This window comes from Acinonyx jubatus, chromosome C1, assembly GCF_027475565.1.
Source record: "Acinonyx jubatus isolate Ajub_Pintada_27869175 chromosome C1, VMU_Ajub_asm_v1.0, whole genome shotgun sequence".
Classification (NCBI taxonomy): Eukaryota; Metazoa; Chordata; class Mammalia; order Carnivora; family Felidae; genus Acinonyx; species Acinonyx jubatus.
This window is the reverse complement of record NC_069381.1, coordinates 8,000,280-8,019,747: the sequence shown is the minus strand read 5'-3', so window position 1 is coordinate 8,019,747 and position 19,468 is coordinate 8,000,280. Positions and strand designations below refer to the sequence as shown.

Sequence of the window (19,468 nt, the reverse complement as noted above, 5' to 3'; positions counted from 1 at the left end):
TTTGTTTTCGTTTTTTTTTTTTTTTTTTTTTTTTTTTTGTATATCTGTTTCACCAGCCCGTAAGCTCTGCGAAAGCAAAGACCTCGTCTGTCCTATTTACCACGGTAGCTCTAACATCTATCTCTTGGCACCAGACTGAGACCAAAGAGCTCCTTATTTGGAACTCGTCAAGTGAAAGAATGAATCCCCAGCAGAAGGTTCTCTTCACCTAAAACATCTGTTGTGGAGACTCAGAGTCTCTATCCATGGTCATTGGCGGTACTTTGTCACCATGAGGTCTTCATCATTGGCCCCTGCGTTCTGTCCTGCTCTGAGTCCATTTTCCTTCTGTAGGTCTTAGACACAGAATCAAAGGAGGTGGGAACTGGAAACACTGAGATCATCTGGCTCAACCTTGTATTTTAATCAATAACTGGGGGCAGCATCCTCACTGTGTAATCCCTTTGTCTCCCTGGAAACCATCGATTTGTGTCTCCCTCCTCTTTCTTTACGTATGAAGACCAACAGAAGGACCACAGAGCATTTGGGGCAAGGTTTTGTCCCGCTCCACTTTATTCCAGAGGCCTGGGTAAATGGCCTATCTGATCGCTTCCGCCTGCATCAGCCTGTTTGTTCACCATCACCGTGGCCTGAGGGGCCACACGCAACAGCTGACATCGAAGGCAGAATGAAGTCGCATGTCCCCGTAAAAACAGCCACATCTCGGGGCAGCTGTGTTCGCCAGAACTTATCCGGGAACCTGACAGATCTTGCTGTCCCCAAAAGGGGATGAAATACCCATTACGTTGCAATAGCAGAAAGTCACTCTCAGCCGGAGACAAGACCCCGTCAGAAGTGCAGGATAGGATCACACGTTCGTACCCAGGTGCCCTGGGATTCCCCAGAGCTTCCCTTCAGGCCCGACCTCTGCCGCCCTGACATAGGCAGCACTGATGGGAAAAGGGGACTGTAATTCTTTGAGAACGTTCGAGAAATTGTGCCAGTTGTGCCTGAGCAACCAATTAATGGCAAGCGTGACTGTGCTTTGCCGTTTACCGGCGAGGGGCTAGAGGGGTGAATAAAACCCACTCTGTCTTAATTCTAAACACATGTTCCCAGGGTGTCACCGCTGTGTTGCTTGGAAGTATGAGTCCTGCTTTCACAGTTGTTTCCTGGCTTCCAGAAAAGTTACAGAGTCGTGTTCTTTTCCCCTACCTCTGCTGGAAGAAAAAGCACTCTGGCCAGAGGGGTGAGGATTTGCTCAAAGCTCCTCACTTCTCGACAAAAACACATTCCAAACCTCTGGGCTCATGCTGACTTCAAAAGTGCAATGTGCCTCTAGGAATCTGTACCCCTTGTAGGGCAGCTCCACACAGGGGAGAGTGGATGGACAGAGGAAACCCCCATGCAGGCAGAGCACAAACGCAGATTGTATCTTCCCGGGCCCGTCTTTTGCCTTAGTGCCCTCTTAACATCCAGCCGTACCCAAGAGGTCAGGTCTCTCGCCAGTCGCCAGGAGAGCATAAATGTATCTCTGGCTGTTCTGAAGACTTTCTACAGGTTCACTGGACGACAGCCTGTCTTTAGAGAGCACCTCAGAAACCCCAGGGAAGCTGCCTGTCAGTGTAGAAAGCCGGCCGTACGAAGGGAAGAATCCCAGGGTTTCCCCTAAAGCTGAACCAAAAGGACACAGGGTCTTTCACTGCAGCCCAAGACCATCCCAAAGGAAGAAGCTCGCGGTAGTCCAGTAGTAAATGTCTGCCCTTCCATTGTACGTAGCTCACCCGCCGGAACGCCTCGAGGTTTAATGGGACCAGTAAATGGTGAGTTAGAGACGCTGCTTCTGATTTTTATGTACTTCTGGGGCAGGGCGGGGCGGGGGTTACTGCTGGCAACTAAACCACGTCACAGCGCTCTCAAGCCTTGAATTATATGCCATATCATGATTCAGAGATGTTAAAGTGTGTGTCTTACAACTGGCGGAGTACAGTAGGGGTTGGGTTCTGCCCCATGGCCACCCCTGACAACGTCCGTGCAGTGATGGCGAAACGTATTGGTGGTGACACCATTGGTCTCTCCAAATACTTTTGGTCGTCTCATAGACTTTGAATCTCGGTGGCCCGTTTATAGCGTGTCATGCTCATCTTCTACTGGCTTGGCCTTACCAAGAAGTAGGTTTATTTTTCCCTCTTCCCTGACTCCAGAATGGGCATCAGTGTTTCTACAATGTGGCCTCTCAGGGGAGCGGAGGGCCACCTCACGTCCGCGTACCCAGTTAGGTGGGGAGAAGGGCTCAGCACTGCCAGATCAGCAGACGCCAGCTCATTTACCTTTCTGTGTCCCAACTTCATCCCCGCGAGAGACTGAGGCAGAGCTCTCGGACATCGGGAAGCCAGGAAATCAGTATTTTACCCAAAACATCAACTCTGCTTTGAGTGAAGACATTTGATAATGAGCCTTGGGTTCACTCTAGCAGCCCTCGCCGCTTTTGTCCTCTTCCTGACAGCTCCTCTTTCTAATCGGCTCTCTCAGAGCTCTTCAATCCACTCTGGGTACGAAGAAACGGAAAGGAGAAAAACCTCCAGGCATCGCCAGAAAAGGAGCAGTGCTCGTTGTTGTAGAATAAAAAGATAATGGCCAATTTGTCAAGAAGTGTTGACAAGAAAGATAAAGTTGGAAGTAATTAACTGGCTGACATGCTGGGAGTGATGTGTCTGCCAATGGCTCCCTAAATCAGCCGGAGCCTTGGAAATGTGACAGCCATTCATCATTTTTACAGCGCGCCTCTGACGGGCCCCTGGGTTGGAAACCCGGCCGGCACAAATCGTGTGCTTTGACACTCCGGGGCTCTGCGGCCTCTCCGTGCCTTATGCCGGGTTGTGCTAGGGCACCTGGGCCCCGCGTCCAGCCAGGGGCTGCCTGGAGGTGATGTGTAAAATGGGACAGCCTTCCGGGCTTGTCACTGAGCGCTGTCTTCATCTTCGGGGCTTGGATTCCCAGAGCGGGCCTTGCAGACTTCTGCCGGACAGATCACTTACTGCGCGTGCGAGAGCGCCGAATGTGTGCTCCTGAGCGGCGTGCCTGGAGGTCGGGAATCTAACGCGAGTGCTGCCCGCCCACCAGCCAAGAAGGTGCCCCCGTGAGACCGATCACAGGCCTGGGAGCCACAGGCAGGACAAAATGGTGGAGGTGTTTAAAAGTAATTGCCAAGACTGGATCGAGTGGGAAACGCCCGTGTTACGTGCAAAAGCAACATACAAAATTGTACGAATGCTCTGCTCACTGCTGTGTATAAAACACATACCTGTTTATATAGAATATGCGTAGGTGAAAACAGTATTTTGAAAAGTGGTTGAATTGCAGTGGAGTTTAACAAGAAGATACACCTCCCCTCTCCAATCTTGGAAAGATAGGATTTTTTGTCTCCCCTGTCCCTAATCTGTCCCTAACACAGCTGTTAGTGTTCTTTTTTCCTCTTGACATCTCCCACTTTCTCACATGCAGGGTTAGCATGTCCTCCAAGTATCGTGACCAACACGCCATTTAAACTGTGACCGAAGGAAAGGGTGGAGACCAAGTAAGAGCTCTTTACCCTTAAGCCACTCTGGACTGAGACGTCGGGAACCCATTGACTGTCCAAGGCAGGCCGCTTCTTCCGCATCAAATCTTCTTTACCTGGATGCCTCAGGTGCCCTAGAGCACCAGGGACACCGAATGTCCCAGCTTTGAAACCTTCTAATGAGGCCAGCCTCCTGTCTGTGAATATGTAAAAATAAGGACTAAAGTGACTTTTCCTGAGTTCCTAGAGCAGAAAAGGGAAGTTTGACCCTAACAGAGCCACAGGTGCTATCGTCATCACCTGACCTAGCTGTCTGTGGGCGACGGAGGCCAACCAGCCTGCCTGTGCTTTCCTACTGCCTGAGTTTAAATCGCCCTCACGGCCTTTGTCCACGTCGCAGTTCAGATGCCCTCACGTGGCCTTCTGTCTTCACTTACCCTCTTCAGAAAGAGGCTGCCACACCCTTGGGTTCCCCAGTCTACCCTGCTGCTCCCAGAGTCCCGGGGGAACTGCCTGATAAAGACACGGGGCCCGGCCGGCCGCAGATCTCCCTGGCTCTGTGCGGGGATCACGCTTGGCACACAGAGCTAAGCCTCGGTGCTGGGAGAAGGGACAGAGAATGGTCTGAAGCAGCTCTGCCTCTACAAGAGAAGCAGGAGGGACTGCTCGATGTAGGTGGTAAGGATGTAAAGCCATGTCCCCCTTGGCCTCATCTTGGCTGGTCAGGAGCTCCTCGGTCGGACCTGCCAAGGTCCCCAGTCAGCTGTGTTGCATGTGTCCGCAGCCTGGCGCTAAGGGAATTCGGAGAATTCTTACTTGACTGGGCACCAAATAAAACACAGACTGTGGTCTGCACTAGAAATAGACAGGAGAAAGAAGGCCCGGAGCCATTTGGGAAGCGAGTGCATAACATTCTCCTAAATTCCTGATGGGAGCGCTAGGAAAGCCTAAGCGGTCCCCCAGATGTGACCGCAGATGCTCCTTATCTGACTGACTTTCCAACAGGCTTGGGCTGCGTCCTTTTTTTTCTTAATTTTTTTTTTTTAAATGTCTATTTTTGAGATAGATATAGAGAGAGGACAAGCAGGGGAGGTGCAGAGAAGGAGGGAGACACAGAATCCGAAGCGGGCTCCAGGCTCTGAGCGGTCAGCACCGAGCCCGACGCGGGGCTCGAACCCACGAACCATGAGATCATGACCTGAGCCGAAGTCGGACGACCAACCAACTGAGCCACCCAGACGCCCCTCGGGCTTTGTTCTTAATAGCCTGAAGGTCGCTGAGGCAGTGAGGCTAAGAGATGAGGTCAATAACCAAAGGAGTCATCCCAGAAGGAATTAGTTATCAGGCCAAGCCACTTGGGATTTGACATCAATCCAGAAGCGTGGGGAGCAATGACTTTGAGAACGCTTTGGGATTTCTTCCCACGAGCCAAACCCTTTGAGGATTCTTCGGGTGGTAGGAGTGGCATTTGGATGCCAAGCCAGAGACCGTCTTACTGCTATGCAGTAAGGGTCAGCATTAAGACCCCGAGCAGCTAGTGACTTAGTGACTGACCCTTTCGGTCAGTTTCATCCTCGTGGGGCTGGTCATCACCTGCATGGGAAAAGCACTGAGGAGAAGCTCGAGAGGGAGAGCCATGGAGAGGTAAGCAGGCCCTCCCGCCAGCACTAGCTCTTCCGCCATCGCTCTTGACGGGGTATCTGCCGAGGTGGCGAGAGAATCTCCTTCACGTCTGAACCACTGGCCCTCCTGACCCGCTTCCCCTGCTTCTGGAGAAGAATTCTCAGATAGCAGGGAGAGAAGATACATGGTTTAAGGTGTTTGCCACGGAAGGCATGGAGGCACTCTTGTCTCGTCCTTATTTGTTAATTTGGCACAACTCTAGAAAGTGTCTCCCTCAATTGCCAAGAATTTTCCCAGTTTCTAGCTCTCAACTCCACTTCCCTTAATAAAAATTAAGTCTTGGGGTGGGGAATGAGTGAAAGTGAATGTCGGTAGAATTGCCTCTCCCCCTCTTGCTGTCCTACCTTGCTGTCTTCTTGTCTGTCTCTTCACGGGCTTTCTAACGCCAGGTTCAGTTGTGAGCTCCAGGATGATCACGTGGACAGGGCATTTCTGTTTGCTCTGTAGATTCGTGCCTGTAAGATCTCAACCGGCTGCTCCCACTGGAAGACAGAGCAGAATGCAGATAGACCCCTGCCGATTGGGCCTCCACCAGCTGGCAAAGCTCTGTGTTCTTGTGGCCTCAGCCCCTGTCGAGAGGAGACAAGAAATTCGTCAGCCTGTCCTTCTGCACTGTTCTCGTGGGCACGTTGCTGCCGAACCTCCACCTCTCTCAGCTTGTTTGCGGTCAGATCTTGTCACCTGGACTGATGTCCGTGGGGTCTGGTTTGTGTCGTTAAGCGCTTCTTTGTTGTGGGGTTTGGAACAGTTTGCCCTTTTAAGCCTCCAGCAGTAACACGGAGCGACTGAGGGGCACACAAGGGAGCGTTTATAGAACGGACGATAGAAAACTCCCAGCTGCCCCATGAAACAAGAGTTCCTCGTTAAGGGGGCTTTGAGTGAAGGTGATTTCTCCCCACGAGCCAAACATAGAGCCTCTCCCTTCAGTCTCATAAAACCACATCTGAGTTTTATTAAAAGGGGACTATTTCAGGGCGCCTGGGTGGCTCAGTCGGTTGAGCGTCCCGACTTCGGCTCAGGTCATGATCTCACAGTCTGTGAGTTCGGGCCCCGCATCGGGCTCTGTGCTGACAGCTCGGAGCCCGGAGCCTGCTTTGGATTCTGTGTCTCCCTCTCCCTCTGCCCCCTGCCCCCTGCCCATGCTCTGTCTCTCTCTCTCTCTGTCAAAAATAAATAAACATTTTTAAAAAACATTTTGTTTTTTAAAGGGGACTGTTTCAGAGGACAGCCCTGTGTCACCCAAGTAGGCAGGAGACTGGGCACTTGACTACAGAGACTTAGGCAGCCCACACTTTGTAGCCTGGGCTGTGTCTGTAAGCCCAGCAGCCTCGGACACGCTGCCTTGGAAAAAGCCCACGGTGGCGACCTGGCTGGCTGTTTTGTCGGGAAGCGTCAAGGCATACCCGCAGCTTCTGAAAGGAAACAGACGGGATGGGAGCTTCGGGGTCAGAGGGGCGGTCAGCCACAGCGTCCATGAGGAAATTAAAACGAAAGCTTGGTAGGGCTGCTTTCTCCTGCGTGGCGGGTTATAGGGAGCACCGCCCACCCGGTGCTTGCTTTCCTTCCTTGTACAAGCATTTATGCACGCCTGCTGATCCAAGAGGGGAAGGCTGAGGCGCTGTCCCTCCCGTTGCAGAGCTACAGTGCACTCTTAGTTATTAATTAAGATGCTCTTTATTTTAAAAATTTATTTTAAGTTTACTTATTTTGAGAGAAAGCACATGCATGCAGGCAAGGAGGAGCAGAGAGAGAGGAGAGTGAGAATCCCGGGCAGGCTCTGTGCGGTCAGTCAGAGCCCGACTCGGGGCTTGATCTCATGAACTGTGAGATCATGCGTGACCTGAGCCGAAATCAAGGGTCAGCCGCTCAACCGACTGAGCCATCTTAAGGCCCCAACTTAAGATCCTTTTTAGGGGCATCTGGGTGGCTCAGTTGGTTAAGCATCCAGCTTCAGCTCAGGTCACGATCTCGCGGTCGGTGAGTTCGAGCCCCGCATTGGATGCTGTGCCGACAGCTCGGAGCCTGGAGCCTGTTGCAGATTCTGTCTCCCCCTCTCTCCGCCCCTCCCCTACTCATGGTCTGTCTCTCTCTGTCTCAAAAATAAATAAACGTTAAAAAACAATTTTTTAAGATCATTTTTAATGGCACAGGACCCTGTGACCTGGGCCACAGCTTGTTCATGTGTAAAATGGGAATATTAATATTAGCGCCTACTTCATGAGATAACACATAAAAGCAGTAAGCCCCGTGGCTGGTACATACAGTAAGCGCTCGGTAAATTTAGGTCTCTTTTTGTTGTTGTTCTAATACGTTGCCTCCCACAGTGGAATGCCAGAAGTCATGGCAGAAGGAGAAAAAATTAAGGTCCCAAACGATGACAGACTCTTGCATCACCAAGAGTTTTGTTTCCTTCCCTCACCAGAACCTCCTCTCCGTGTCCACAGCTGCATTCTCCAGCAGCCTCGTAGCGTGCGTGGAAGACTCCATGGAAGGAAAGAAGAGGAAAGCGTAGTCAGGAAAATAAAGAGGGAACAGGGAGGAGAAAAGAATAAATGGGGATAGCGGCCAGTCAACTCAAAATATTTACTCTGAACGGTCGCCCGTAGGTGCGCACCGTCTCCTCCTTTCCTTCAGGTCCTCAATCCAGAGACCAAGGATTTAATAAGGGACCCTTTCCTCAGGCTGATCCCGGTTATTTTTCATGGCTGTGTTTTAGTCCGTTTAGTCAAAGCTGTAATTTTTCAGTGATCATCCTTACTGTTGGACAGAATCTCAAGGTACAACCCCCAGTTTTCTGGCAGGTTCTAAAGTCCTGGTCGGTGGTTCCCCCAAGCGAGCCCAGCACCTCTGTCTGTATTCTACAGGTAGGGGACTTATTTGAACTTTCCCTTGAAGGAGTAGGGGCCATACGATGAGTTTTGGTGGGGGGAGGGGGGTTGTTTTGTTTTTAATTTGCAAAGCTAAGTCAGTCTCTCCTTTGATGAGGGATATCAAAGCCATAGCAATATTAAGGTAAAATTCGTATTTCTCATCTGGTTCCTCGTCATTATTACTTCCTGATTTTGATCAGCTTGTTGTAAAGCTTTCCTTTTGAGGCATAATGAGTGGGAGAATGGGGTGGGAAGAGGCTTTTGCTTGCTTCCGTTTTTGTGTTGGCTTTGTCCCAAGTGAGGCAAACTTTGGCAATGTTTGTAATTTGCTCTTGAAAATAGCATATGCTCCAGAACGCAAGATCGGAAGACATTTATTGGAACTCCTGGATTTTTATGTGTGATTCTTAGAGTTAACTTCTTTTGCTTTAGGCAAGGAACACATTGTCTTCCTCACCAGAGTAGTTAATATCTCTGCCACGGCCATCCCAGAATCCACACTGGAACCAAAAAGAATATACAGACTATGTAATTATATGTATTTACATATGGCATATTACATGTTTCATTATAGAAGATACATTGGCTTTTTTTTTTTTTTTTTTTTCCATGCCTTCTTAAGCTTCCAAAATCTGTGTTTGGGTTCGGGGAACTAGATAATCACAAAGCTGTATGGATACAGCTAAGAGTGATATTAATATAATTCACCTAACCCTGTGTGAGTGAGCTTATTAGAAAAACTCACATGGGGTGCCTGCCTGGCTCCGTTGGTAGAGCGTGTGACTCTTGATCTTGGGGTGGTGAGTTCAAGCCCCACATTGGGCATAGAGCTTACTTAAAAAAAAAATAAACAGGGGCACTGAGTAGCTCAGTCAGTTGAGCAGCCATCGCTTGATTGCGGCCCAGGTCACGCATGATCTCATAGTTCATGAGATCAAGCCCCGAGTCAGGCTGTGTGCTGACAGCATGGAGCCTGCCTGGGATTCTCTCTCCCCTCTCTCTCTGCTCCTGACCCACTCTCACTCTCTTTCTTCTCTCTCAAACTAAGTAAATAAACTTTAAAAAATTGTTTAAGTAAATATATACATACATTCATATATACACAAAATTTTTTTTTAAAATCTCATAGGACTTCTGGAAAGAAACCATGGTGTTATCGCTTCTCTTTGAATGTTTCTGAGTCCTGCAGCGGACTGACTCATATGGAGAACCTTCTGGCTCATTGCTTAGGAGCAGCACAGAAGTGCCGGTGGGTCTGCCCAGTAGATGCCACCTGAGGTCACCTGTCTGCTGTAAATAAAGGAGAGAGACATCTGTATGGTGACTCTCCCCTCCAGTTGCAGGGCCTAGAGCCTGGGCACCCTACTCAAATAGTTGTCTTCAGGATGAGTTGGTGATTTCTTAGTGCTGGCTCGAGGCTCAACCTTAGATGAGTGTTTTTTCTGTACACAAGCATACAGCTATGTTTCTAGCAACCTTTATTCTTAGACAAAACCAAATGAGGGAAGGAGCATTTACCAGGATCTGCTTAGTAATTTCATACCCATTATTTCATTTTGTTCCCTGAGGAAGCTTGGAAGGAGTGGTATTAGGCCCATTTTATAGATGAGAAGCTTAAAACTCAAAAAAGGGAACTTGCTTATAGTCGTACAGCTTATAGGTGGCAGGATTGGACCTCCAGAAATGTAAACCCAAGCTCTCTGACTCCAAATCCAAAGCGGCCCCCCTGCCCCCTCCCCATCCTCACCTTAACAAAGGAGAGTCATAAAATTGCTTCAGATCATATGGAGACTCTCCCCATTCATTGTGGGCCTCGGGGAACATTGCTACCCTTTCAGGCCTGAGTCTCCCCAGGAGTGAAACAAGACTGGTAATAGCTTTCCTTTCCACTCTCTCAGGGGTGCATGAGGTTAAAGCAGTGATATGTTGGAAAGATGATTTGAAATGTGCTTTGTAAACATGAGGCATTAGATTATTACTTTCACAAATGTTAACTTCTCTAGTTTGACAGATTGTGGGCAGTTCCCTCTTGGTTTTATTGGAATAAATGTGGTGGAATTTGAATTTTTAAAAATAATATTTATACCAGCAATCTCTTGCCATATTATTACCACATTCCACCCAAATCCTGGAGTTTCCTAAAACCACTTAAAAATTAATTCTAGTCAAGTAGACAGTTTGTACTTAGGGCAATAAACTGGATCCCTTGCTCGTTAAACAGTCTAGACTCCCAAGTTGGACTGACATCGTTTGCTCCCCACCTGTGAACAGATAAAGAAACTGCTGTCCTATGAGTTTCTCAGGCCTGCTTCGTCCCTCGTTTCCGTCCTTCTGTAACTCCAGCTTATGGTCAGTGTTGGCTTAGTTTCCGTTTCCCCTTTCGTGTATGTTCCCGTCGGAACAAGGGTCTCGGCCCTGCTGCTGTCCAACTTCCGGGGCCTCTCTACAGCCTCCCTGGTTAGGCAGCACCAGGCACCCACCGCCAGCCTACCGCCTAGTTGTCCCAATACGTTACAGTCCCCCAGTCGGTCCCAGTGGCCACATGCTGCCCCCAGATGACAGCAGAGTAGCGTATCGCTAGTGAAAAGCATCGTTCCGCCAGGCATGTGACCCTGGATGAGGTCCCTGGCTGCCCACTGCAGAGGGAGGGGGTGGTCCTCGAAGAGGGACTAAGGAAGCGTCCATCTTGGAAGGAAATGGGCTATCGGGGGAGCAGTCAAGATGGTTGCACAGCCACAGTCCCTGGGGTGCTCTGTCATTAACGTGGATGACCCAGCCTCCATGCCACTTCTGTGTCACCCACAGAGCCTGATGGTCTTTATTGACTTTGATCATTCTGATTCCTGGAGGCAACTGATGAGCGGAAGTAAGAGTTCAAAGTTCAGAGGGACCTCATCTGGTCGTGTTCAACGACAGGGCCAAATACGGACCCAGGGCTTCTAGTTTTTAGAAAACAGACACAAGGTGCCTGACTGACAGTATCTGAGAGGAAGCCAGTCCGTGCTGGTTGGAGAAAGGGCCCCAGAGCCAGTGAGGCTTCCTGTCTACCAGACGCTGCCCCCTCAAAACCAGGAGTGTGGGGTCGAGATGAAATCGTTCCTTAGAAGAAGTCATTCAGACTGAGCTTGCTGGGTGGTAACAGACAGTCACCTTCTCTGCAAGACATGTCTCCAGTGGGCTGGTGAGCCATCTACCCGCCCCGACCCCCACGCCTCCCACTCTCTGACATGTTGAGTGTAACCCCCTCTTCCTTTTGTCTCCCCAGCATTAATAATAAGCTACAACAGCCAGAGGCAGCTGCCGGGGTATTAGAATATGCCATGAAACACTTCGGAGAGCTGGTAAGTGCAGAGACCTGGCTAGGGAGGCACTCAGCCACCCCCTGGAGGAAGTTACTTTCCTGTTCTTTTCCCAATTGCTGACATCTGACTTTGCTGTACCGTAAGGATGAAGAAGACAGCGGCTGTATGGATTACATTCAAATTGAATATAGGTCGGGAGGACAGAACCTGATATATAGTAATAGCTGGTGTGCATCAGCCTCTTGGCACGTGCCCGACCCTTCGCTGCGTACTTTGTGTACACCATCTCATTCGGTCCTCACGACAGCCCGATGAGTAGAGGTGCAATCGTGACCCCATCCTACAGGAAGGGAGCCGGTGGTCCCAGCAGAACAGCAACCTCACCTGATCTGACAGCGAATCACTGGCCGAGCCAGGACTTGAACCCAGGCAGTCTGGCATCATCCATTTAACCCTGACCTGAGTTATTTTGTGTCATCTGTGGCGGCTGGCATCGCCACCGGCCCACGATTAACGCTCAGTACATACCTCGGAAGAAACCATGGCCAGTGCTCCAGAAAAAAATGTACTATAATTTATACCTCCTGTTAAGGAATTGTTCCATTTCATTATTGCTCACATAGCTTCTTCTCTCCTGCCATCTTTGCCTTATCAATATTAAAATGTTTCCATTACCCTCTGTGGTCCGGGGAGGGTGCTTTGGTAACTACCTAACCATATATAAAGCATTGACTTAATCAACTCGGCATTGACTTCCGGGAAGGTCAAGATGTTCTGGGTCCGTGCATTTGATGAGGAACCTTTTGTTAGTCGCGTGGGTCACTTACTCAGGTTTGCCGTGATCGAGAGCCCAGTGTGTTAGAGTGAAGAAATCCATGGCCGCTTCGTAGGCTTTTGCCTCACACAGGGGCTAGTCAATTGGACTGGAACTTTCCAGGGAGTATTTTGCCATCTTGAGCACCTATCTGTAACTAGACCAAGACAGCATCTGTCCAGATGACAGGACAGAAGGGACAACGACTCTACCTTTGCCTCAATCCTTGATTGCAGAGGGGGCTCTTAACGTAGTCTCTCAAGGACATTCATTCTCCTCCTTTGCTCTCCCTAGAGCTTGGGCCGCAGTCAGGGCGATAGAAACGAAGCTCCCATGACCATCTGGCATTCGGGTGACCTGCCGGCAGCTAGCTAATACCCAGTGGCTCAGAGCGCCAGCCTTAAGTGCAAGTTCCTCTGTCTCCAGGTTCTAAAGGTGGCCATTGGGTCCAGGATTGTTGCTAAACCCGTGGTGGATTTTCTGTTATATTTAGGGAGCTGAAGCATATTAAGCCTGACAATGGTTTGGCTTTTCTTGGCAGAACCTGCGCTTTCTCAGCACAATTTATGTAACAGCAATCTCATTAGAATTTCGTGTGATTCATTGCTTAAACCTTACAGTTTCTGCAATCTATTGCAATTCAAAATATCCTGCCCCCTGCCTGACCTGCTCCATATGCCGCTGCCTCTGCTTTCTGCTTGTCTGTGCCTAGCGTGTGCCATCCGCTGGTCACCAGCCCCCTTCCTCTTTCCCGCTGGGGTAGAAATCATTTACTTCCCAATTTTAGCATTTTTCATTTTAACGCTGTCTTTACAGCCACGCTTCTAAGTTTTCTCTCTCATATCCTTCTAAACAGCCTCAGAAAATGAAGTTTAAGTAGTTTTCCCTTCTGCAGAGCCAGACGGGCCGGTTTGGGTGAACCCTCCTGTGCACCGACACAGGGCAGAGGGCTGTCGGGCAGCGGAATTCGTGCAGGGGCGACCGAGGGGATCGGCTGTGCCAAGAACCGCCGAGGGGAAGTCGGCACGAGTTAACGACTGAAAATAGAAATGACCTCCTTACGGAGGTTCGAGAAGAAAAAGTCCTTTCAGAGAGCTTAGCAGAGTAGCGGTCGCCTACTCAAATAATACCGCTCAAATAAGACTTTTATTCAGAAAGGAAAGGAGGGCAATGGGGGGAAGCACGGGTGGGCCCTGGATCGTATCGTACAGAATCCGCTGCAGACTCCTCTTATTGTTAGCGAAATCCCTGGAGAGCCTCTGCCCTGGCCTGTAGAGAAGTAGCCGTTCACTAAGCTGGTGAGGAAGAAGCCCAGAAGACAGACTGAAGTTGGGGGGCGGGGGGGGGGGGGCTGCAGGCAAAGACGTCTCGGGAAGCGGTCTGTCCCCTGACCATTTGGAGAGCCAGAGTCTGCCCCTTTTAGCCTGTGGCCCCTCTTCCTCACGTGGCCAGCACTGAATTCCAGCGTGGCGCACCATCTGCCCGGGTAATGGAAACCATCCTCTGGCCCCCGACACTGGCAGACCTGCCAGGCGCTGAGCAGGAGGGAACATTGGATGCAGGAGTCGAAGAAGGGAGGAAAGGTTTTCCAAAGAATTTTAAGCGGTGGCGCTCTATCATATTTTAAATCAGTATTTCCCGAAAGTTTAAAAATGCATTAAGAAATGCAGAGAATCAGGAGCTTTTAAAAATTCGAGTTATTTTCCTCCAGCAAATGTGCAAATATGCCTGGTCTTTCCGGCCCCATCAGGAAAGCAGCTCCCGGTCCAGTGGCCCGCGGCCCGCACTCCAGCGGACCGAGGCCTTGGCATCCTTGCAGGAGCTCTGGTCGGGGCCTCCTGCTGTCCCAAAGGATCTCCCCTGTCATCGCATCCCCACCTGCCGGGGCTCTGGTGGCCCCTGCGTCTGGGCAGGACGTGACGGGGCACGGAGACATGGCCCGCCATCTGCTGTCAGGTTATCACAGGGTCACTCCATCAGTGTGCCAAGGCACCTGTGTTCGCACCGCCACCCAAGCTGCCTCCAGATACGCTGAAGTTCTTTTCCACCAAAGCCAGGACATACGGTGACGGGGGAAGCATCTAGCACCTTAGGAAAGGCAGCGTGGGGTTTAAAACGTGCAATTTTAATTTGCACTCTGGCTCTCCATGCGACAGCAGTCTTCTCTCTTTCCCACCTGGCAGGAGATCCAGGCCACCTGGTACGAGAAGCTGCACGAGTGGGAAGATGCGCTCGTGGCCTACGACAAGAAGATGGACACCAACAAGGACGACCCAGAGCTCATGCTGGGTCGCATGCGCTGCCTCGAGGCCTTGGGGGAATGGTGAGCCGCCGGGGATGTCCTCTCTGGGGTTTCGGATTTGGAGGGCTTCCCCCATGCAGAGTTCTCACCCAAGACACTCCTCTTTGTTTCACTGGGCATCTTCCCAGGGATCATCTAGACCTTGGGTGTTTGGAGGGTTTTTTTTTCAGACCTAGACTTTGTAAGTCCTCGGGGACAGGGCGGGCTTGGGTGAGCTGTTAGGATCTACACCTGCTCCTTCCCGTCTGCCTCTTGACCTTGACTATGCAGACCTCACGTTCTTACTGTGCAGCCTTTTCTTTATTAGTTCTTGCTAATGATTTTGGAAGAGAAGAACGAGTTACCGCCCTCTTCAGATGCTTCATCTATATTGAATGCTTACTACGTGCCCGGCACTCTGCCAGGCCCCAGACATAAAAGAGGCACAGAAAATAAGGCCTCCCTCCATCAGGAGGCTCGTGAGACAAGCATATCGCAGATAGTCATTAAAGCCGGAGAGTACAGTGACGGTGGTCTGAGCAGACGACTTTAACCACTGGAGGGAGCAGGATGGCCTTGCCCTGCCCCCTGAAGGGAGGACTAAGACTGGGGGACACTGAAGGGGAATGGGGAGTTTAGCTGCAAACACTTGCCGAGGTCTTGGTCTGGGGATTTTTGGGGGGACATTGAAGGAAAAATGGTCCCTATTCTGTTTCCCAGCATCTAGTGCAGGTTTAAAAAAAATTTTTTTTTAATGTTTTTATTCATTTTTGAAGGAGAGAGAGAGAGACAGAGACAGAGCATGAGCGGGGGAGGAGCAGAGAGAGAGGGAGACACAGAATCCAAAGCAGGCTCCAGGCTCTGAGCTGTCAGCACAGAGCCTGATGCGGGGCTTGAACCCATGAACCTTGAGATCATGACCTGAGCCGAAGCCAGATGCTCAACCGGCTGAGCCACCCAGGCGCCCCCGTGTGCAGTTTTTTTAAATAGTTGGAACAAAAGGCCACAGTACAGTGGTGAGATGCTATTTTTTTAATGTTTATTTCTTATTTTGAGAGAGGGAGGGAGAGAGAGAGAGAGAGAGAGAGAGAGAGAGAGAGAATCCCAAGCAGGCTCCGCACTCTCAGCACAGAGTCCGACGTGGTGCTCAACCTCACGAACCGTGAGATCACAACCTGAGCCGAAATCAAGAGTCAGACACTGAACTGACTGAGCCCCCCCAGGCGTCACAATGCTGAAATACTGTAACAATAGTTTTAAATAGTTGAAATGCCATGCTGCTTCCCCACGAGTGGATTATCCAGACTTTGTCTGAGACAGGAGACCGGAAGGCCCCTATGTACCCATTCAGCCAGTAATTACTGAGCACCTATTCATGGCCAGTGTCTGTGCCAGGTCCCAAGGACGCAGCAGCGAACCAGGCGACACAGCCCCTGCCTTCCCAGAGCTCACAGGCCAGGTAACTGGGCTACAGTAGTACAGAGTGAATACAGTAATAAAGAGGAAGTGCAGGGGGCTGTGGGAAATAGAAGGGGCCCTAATCCAGGTGTAGAAGCGTTTGGAAGGCTTCCAGGAGGAAGTGATACCTAACTTGAACGTGTGTAGTGAGGAGTGAACACAGTATGTTCAGTGTTCTGAAAGTTCAGTGTGGCTCGGAGGGTCAAGTGTGATGTGGAGAGGTAACAGGGGAGGCAGAAGAGGTCGCCAGGGGCCAGGTGGCGTGGGGTGTATACCATGTGAGGAGTTAAGGCTACAGCCCTCCGAGGAGTTGGAGGGCCGTGACTGGCAGGTTTGCATTATACACAGAACCTTTCAGAGCAAATTAAGAGAGTGGATCGAAGGGAGACCAGAGAAGGGTTGGAAGGGCCTGTTCAGAGGGCACCCAAGGGGAGAAGGGGGAGAGGGAGGGGGCTGGATCCCAAGGTGTTTAGGAGGCGGTGTTGACAGGATTTGGAGTCTGATTAGGTGTGGAGGTGAGGACGGAAGAAATTACGGTTTTAGCTTCCAGAATAAAGGGAAGCTGGAACACCCCCAGAGTTCCTCAGAGGTCAGATCATCCCAAAGCCTAAGGTTCCCCTGAAACCAGGCCTCCAAGGAGCTGTCTGGGGGAAGTTCCACAGGCCCGCACCCTCGCATTTGGATCTGCATTGGCAGCCTCTGTCCCTGAAGGACGTTTTTTTTTTTTTTTTACTCTATGTTCTTGTAATCAGTTTTTATTTTTAAAGCATTATATTTTTGAAAAGGTTAGATGCACCATGGTACGGAATCCACTAGTACAAAACAGTGACGGAACTGTGCAAACCAAGTCTTCTCCCCGTCCCGCAGCCACCCAGACCCGCAGGCGCCGAGGCCGGGTCCTTGTGGAGACTCCCGGTGACGGTCCGCGTCGGTGCACCACGTACATTATGATGGTGAATTCTGCACACCTCTTTGCCCCTTGTTTTTTCACTTAACGCGTGTAAGCCACTCTCTCGTCACTCCCTGAAGTGCTGTCTCGTTTTCTCAAGGGCCTCACGGTATTCCATTTTGTCATTATTAGGAAATCTCAGTCTGTCTAAATAGGCAAATTTAGATTGTTCTGAAATGTTATACCTTGGGCAGTTTAAAGAATACTATTGGAGAAAAATCAAAGGAAGTCTTCTAAGAAGAACGCAGAACACTCTCCCACTACACATTCTTTCTGTACCTAATTATAGATATTCTTTGGCAAACGATGGCTATTTTTACTTCTTAATATAAAGTTATTACTGTATTCCTAAGACAAAAGATCTAATTGTACTGCATGAAAATTTAATGTCAATGATTTTAGCCTTAGGCATTGGATCACATATATGCAGATAATAGTCTAAAATTGCTTGAAATTGGTTTGTCTGGTTTAACCATCATTAGGGAGATTGAAATGTTATTATTTATTTCCATAATTAGCATTCTCCTAATGAGTCATTCACCTCAATAAATGAGGAAGCATAGCCTATCAAATCTGCCTCATTAGTTTGTACAACTAAGGTTTTTTTTTGTTTTTCATGTCCGACAGGTATCCAAAACTGCTGTAGCCACTAGCCAAGTGTGGCTATTTAAAATTAAATAAAATGAATGATTCAAGTCACACTGGTCACATTTCAAGTACTCAGCCACATGCAGCTGATGGCTGGTGCATTGGACAGTGCAGATCGAGAACATTTCCATCACTCTAGAAACCTTCTATTGGACGGTACTGATCTAAAGCAAGAGTAGTATGTTGAAAACTAGCCACGTTATTTCAAAAACAATTTTTTCCACTCTCAAATTGGTTATCATACAACCATGCTATTAAGAGAAAGATTAAAAAAAAAAAAAAACAAGGTGTAAACATTCTTAAAATTCAACTCTAACCAATTCCTAAAATGTTTTAGCGTCTCCATTTTGCCCTTGAATTTATATGTAAGTGTCACAGCCTAGCATCCAAGTCTTTTGTGTTGTGACCCCAGCCCGTTTCTCAGTGAACTTTACCTCATAATCCGATATCTGGCCAAACCTTGCTCTTCAAACTCCACAGAATTTGTTTCCTCTGCGTTTGTCGATTCAGTTTCCTGAAGTGTACCCACTTCCTCCTCCGCTCCTTTTTCCACTTTATGAAACTCTGCCCCCCTTTCAAAGTCCATCCGTACTGTTTCTTCCTTCTCAAGACCGTTTCCAGCCCCCTTCTCACTTTAGGAATTCGAGACGAGCACTTTCTTACGTTGGTTATGTAGGGGTAGCTTGGATATATTGAAGAGGCTTTCGTTGTGATTCTGTCCAATCCCCTGTGACACCCGGGGAAGTTGACACAGCCTGCCTGCGGGGTCCCAAGAGCTAAGCGATCCAGGTCTCCTGCCGTGGCGGGGCTGGGTCCCATTTGCCTCTGCTCTCTTGGATTCGTTCCAGTTCCATAATTACCTATAAAGTGTAAGTAGCTGGTGATGCTGACCAGGGGATTTAGGAACGCGGCCGGCTGAAAGAGATTTTAAAAGAGAGGAATGAAGCGGAATCCTTTTCCTGATCACCTGCAGGGTTCTCACATGGTTTGTTCGGTCAGTTCTATCGAACGTGCGATTTCTAAGCAGCTTTCGCTTCGAGTATGTATGTATCCTGAACACGCCCGCAGAGGTGGCGTCAGCAGTGACCAGGGGTTACCAGTGAGCTAAGAACCTACCCCTTCCCCTTGCTCGTCTGCCCCAGGAAGCTAAGTGCAAGAGCTAGTCCCCCCCAGCCCAGCCCCATGGCACACACAGCCACACCTGCTGCCAGGGTGAGTGTGAGTAAGCCCTCTCCCTAACTACTCCTTCACAGGCCCTTGGGTCCTAGAGAACAGATTGCTCAGGAGCGAGATCAGAGGCCGTCAGCCACTTAGGTGTTCAAGTGAAAGAACACTTTCCGAGCTTTCTGCCCCTGTGCTCAGCGGGAAGGTCAAAGTCTTGGAGGACAGGCGTTTTACCCAGTTCTCCCTGGAGTGCCGTGAGCGGTATCAGAAAACAGATCGTACTGTTTGCCCCACACGCAGACTCATAGTTTCTTATGTATTTGATTTTGTTCTCCCCTTGCCTTTGAACGTTCAGATTCAGTGTATTCTGCATTTTTCTTTGTGACAAATGCTGGTGGGAGAGGAGCCCCCCTCTGTGTATGCTGGCAGCTATTAACACAGGCCACGGGTTGGAGGCGGTGCCCATGTCTGCCGTCGGGGGCCGCTGCTCCCTGCTGTGTCTTTTCAGGTAACAGTTTGTGGTGTTTCACACTGAACTCGCTCCCTGCCTCTAGATGAAAAGCACAGCTGGGTCCGCAGACCTACGGCACAGAGCTGGGTGGTCCTGACAAGACTGGAGGGTGCTGAGTTGCCTGTGGCCCCCAGCTATACAGATTTGAAATCTAGGGTTAGAAGAACCGTTCAGAGATCAGGCAGCTTCCTCCCCGACGTCTAGGCAGGACCCCAACAAAAATCTGCCGCTGAGTCCGTGATTCTCAGAC

General features: G+C 49.8%; 1 protein-coding gene and 1 long non-coding RNA gene across 3 annotated transcripts in view; one reads left to right on the top strand and one right to left on the bottom strand.

The window, feature by feature from the left end:
* MTOR (mechanistic target of rapamycin kinase) overlaps positions 1–19,468 on the top strand; it is a 133,569-nt gene that overhangs the window by 78,058 nt on the left and 36,043 nt on the right. The window contains exons 29-31 of one of the 2 annotated variants that reach the window (XM_053207141.1): positions 9,221–9,340; positions 11,357–11,432; positions 14,391–14,530. In XM_053207141.1, coding sequence (XP_053063116.1) covers positions 9,221–9,340; positions 11,357–11,432; positions 14,391–14,530 — 336 coding nt within the window. The remainder of the gene's footprint in view (positions 1–9,220; positions 9,341–11,356; positions 11,433–14,390; positions 14,531–19,468) is intronic. The other variant, XM_015083109.3, reaches the window with a different exon arrangement.
* LOC128312591 (uncharacterized) lies at positions 1,622–18,766 on the bottom strand. Its single transcript, XR_008292073.1, has 3 exons — positions 17,978–18,766; positions 5,594–5,790; positions 1,622–5,550 (listed from the first exon to the last, which is right to left on the bottom strand). It is a non-coding gene; the product is annotated as an uncharacterized LOC128312591 (long non-coding RNA).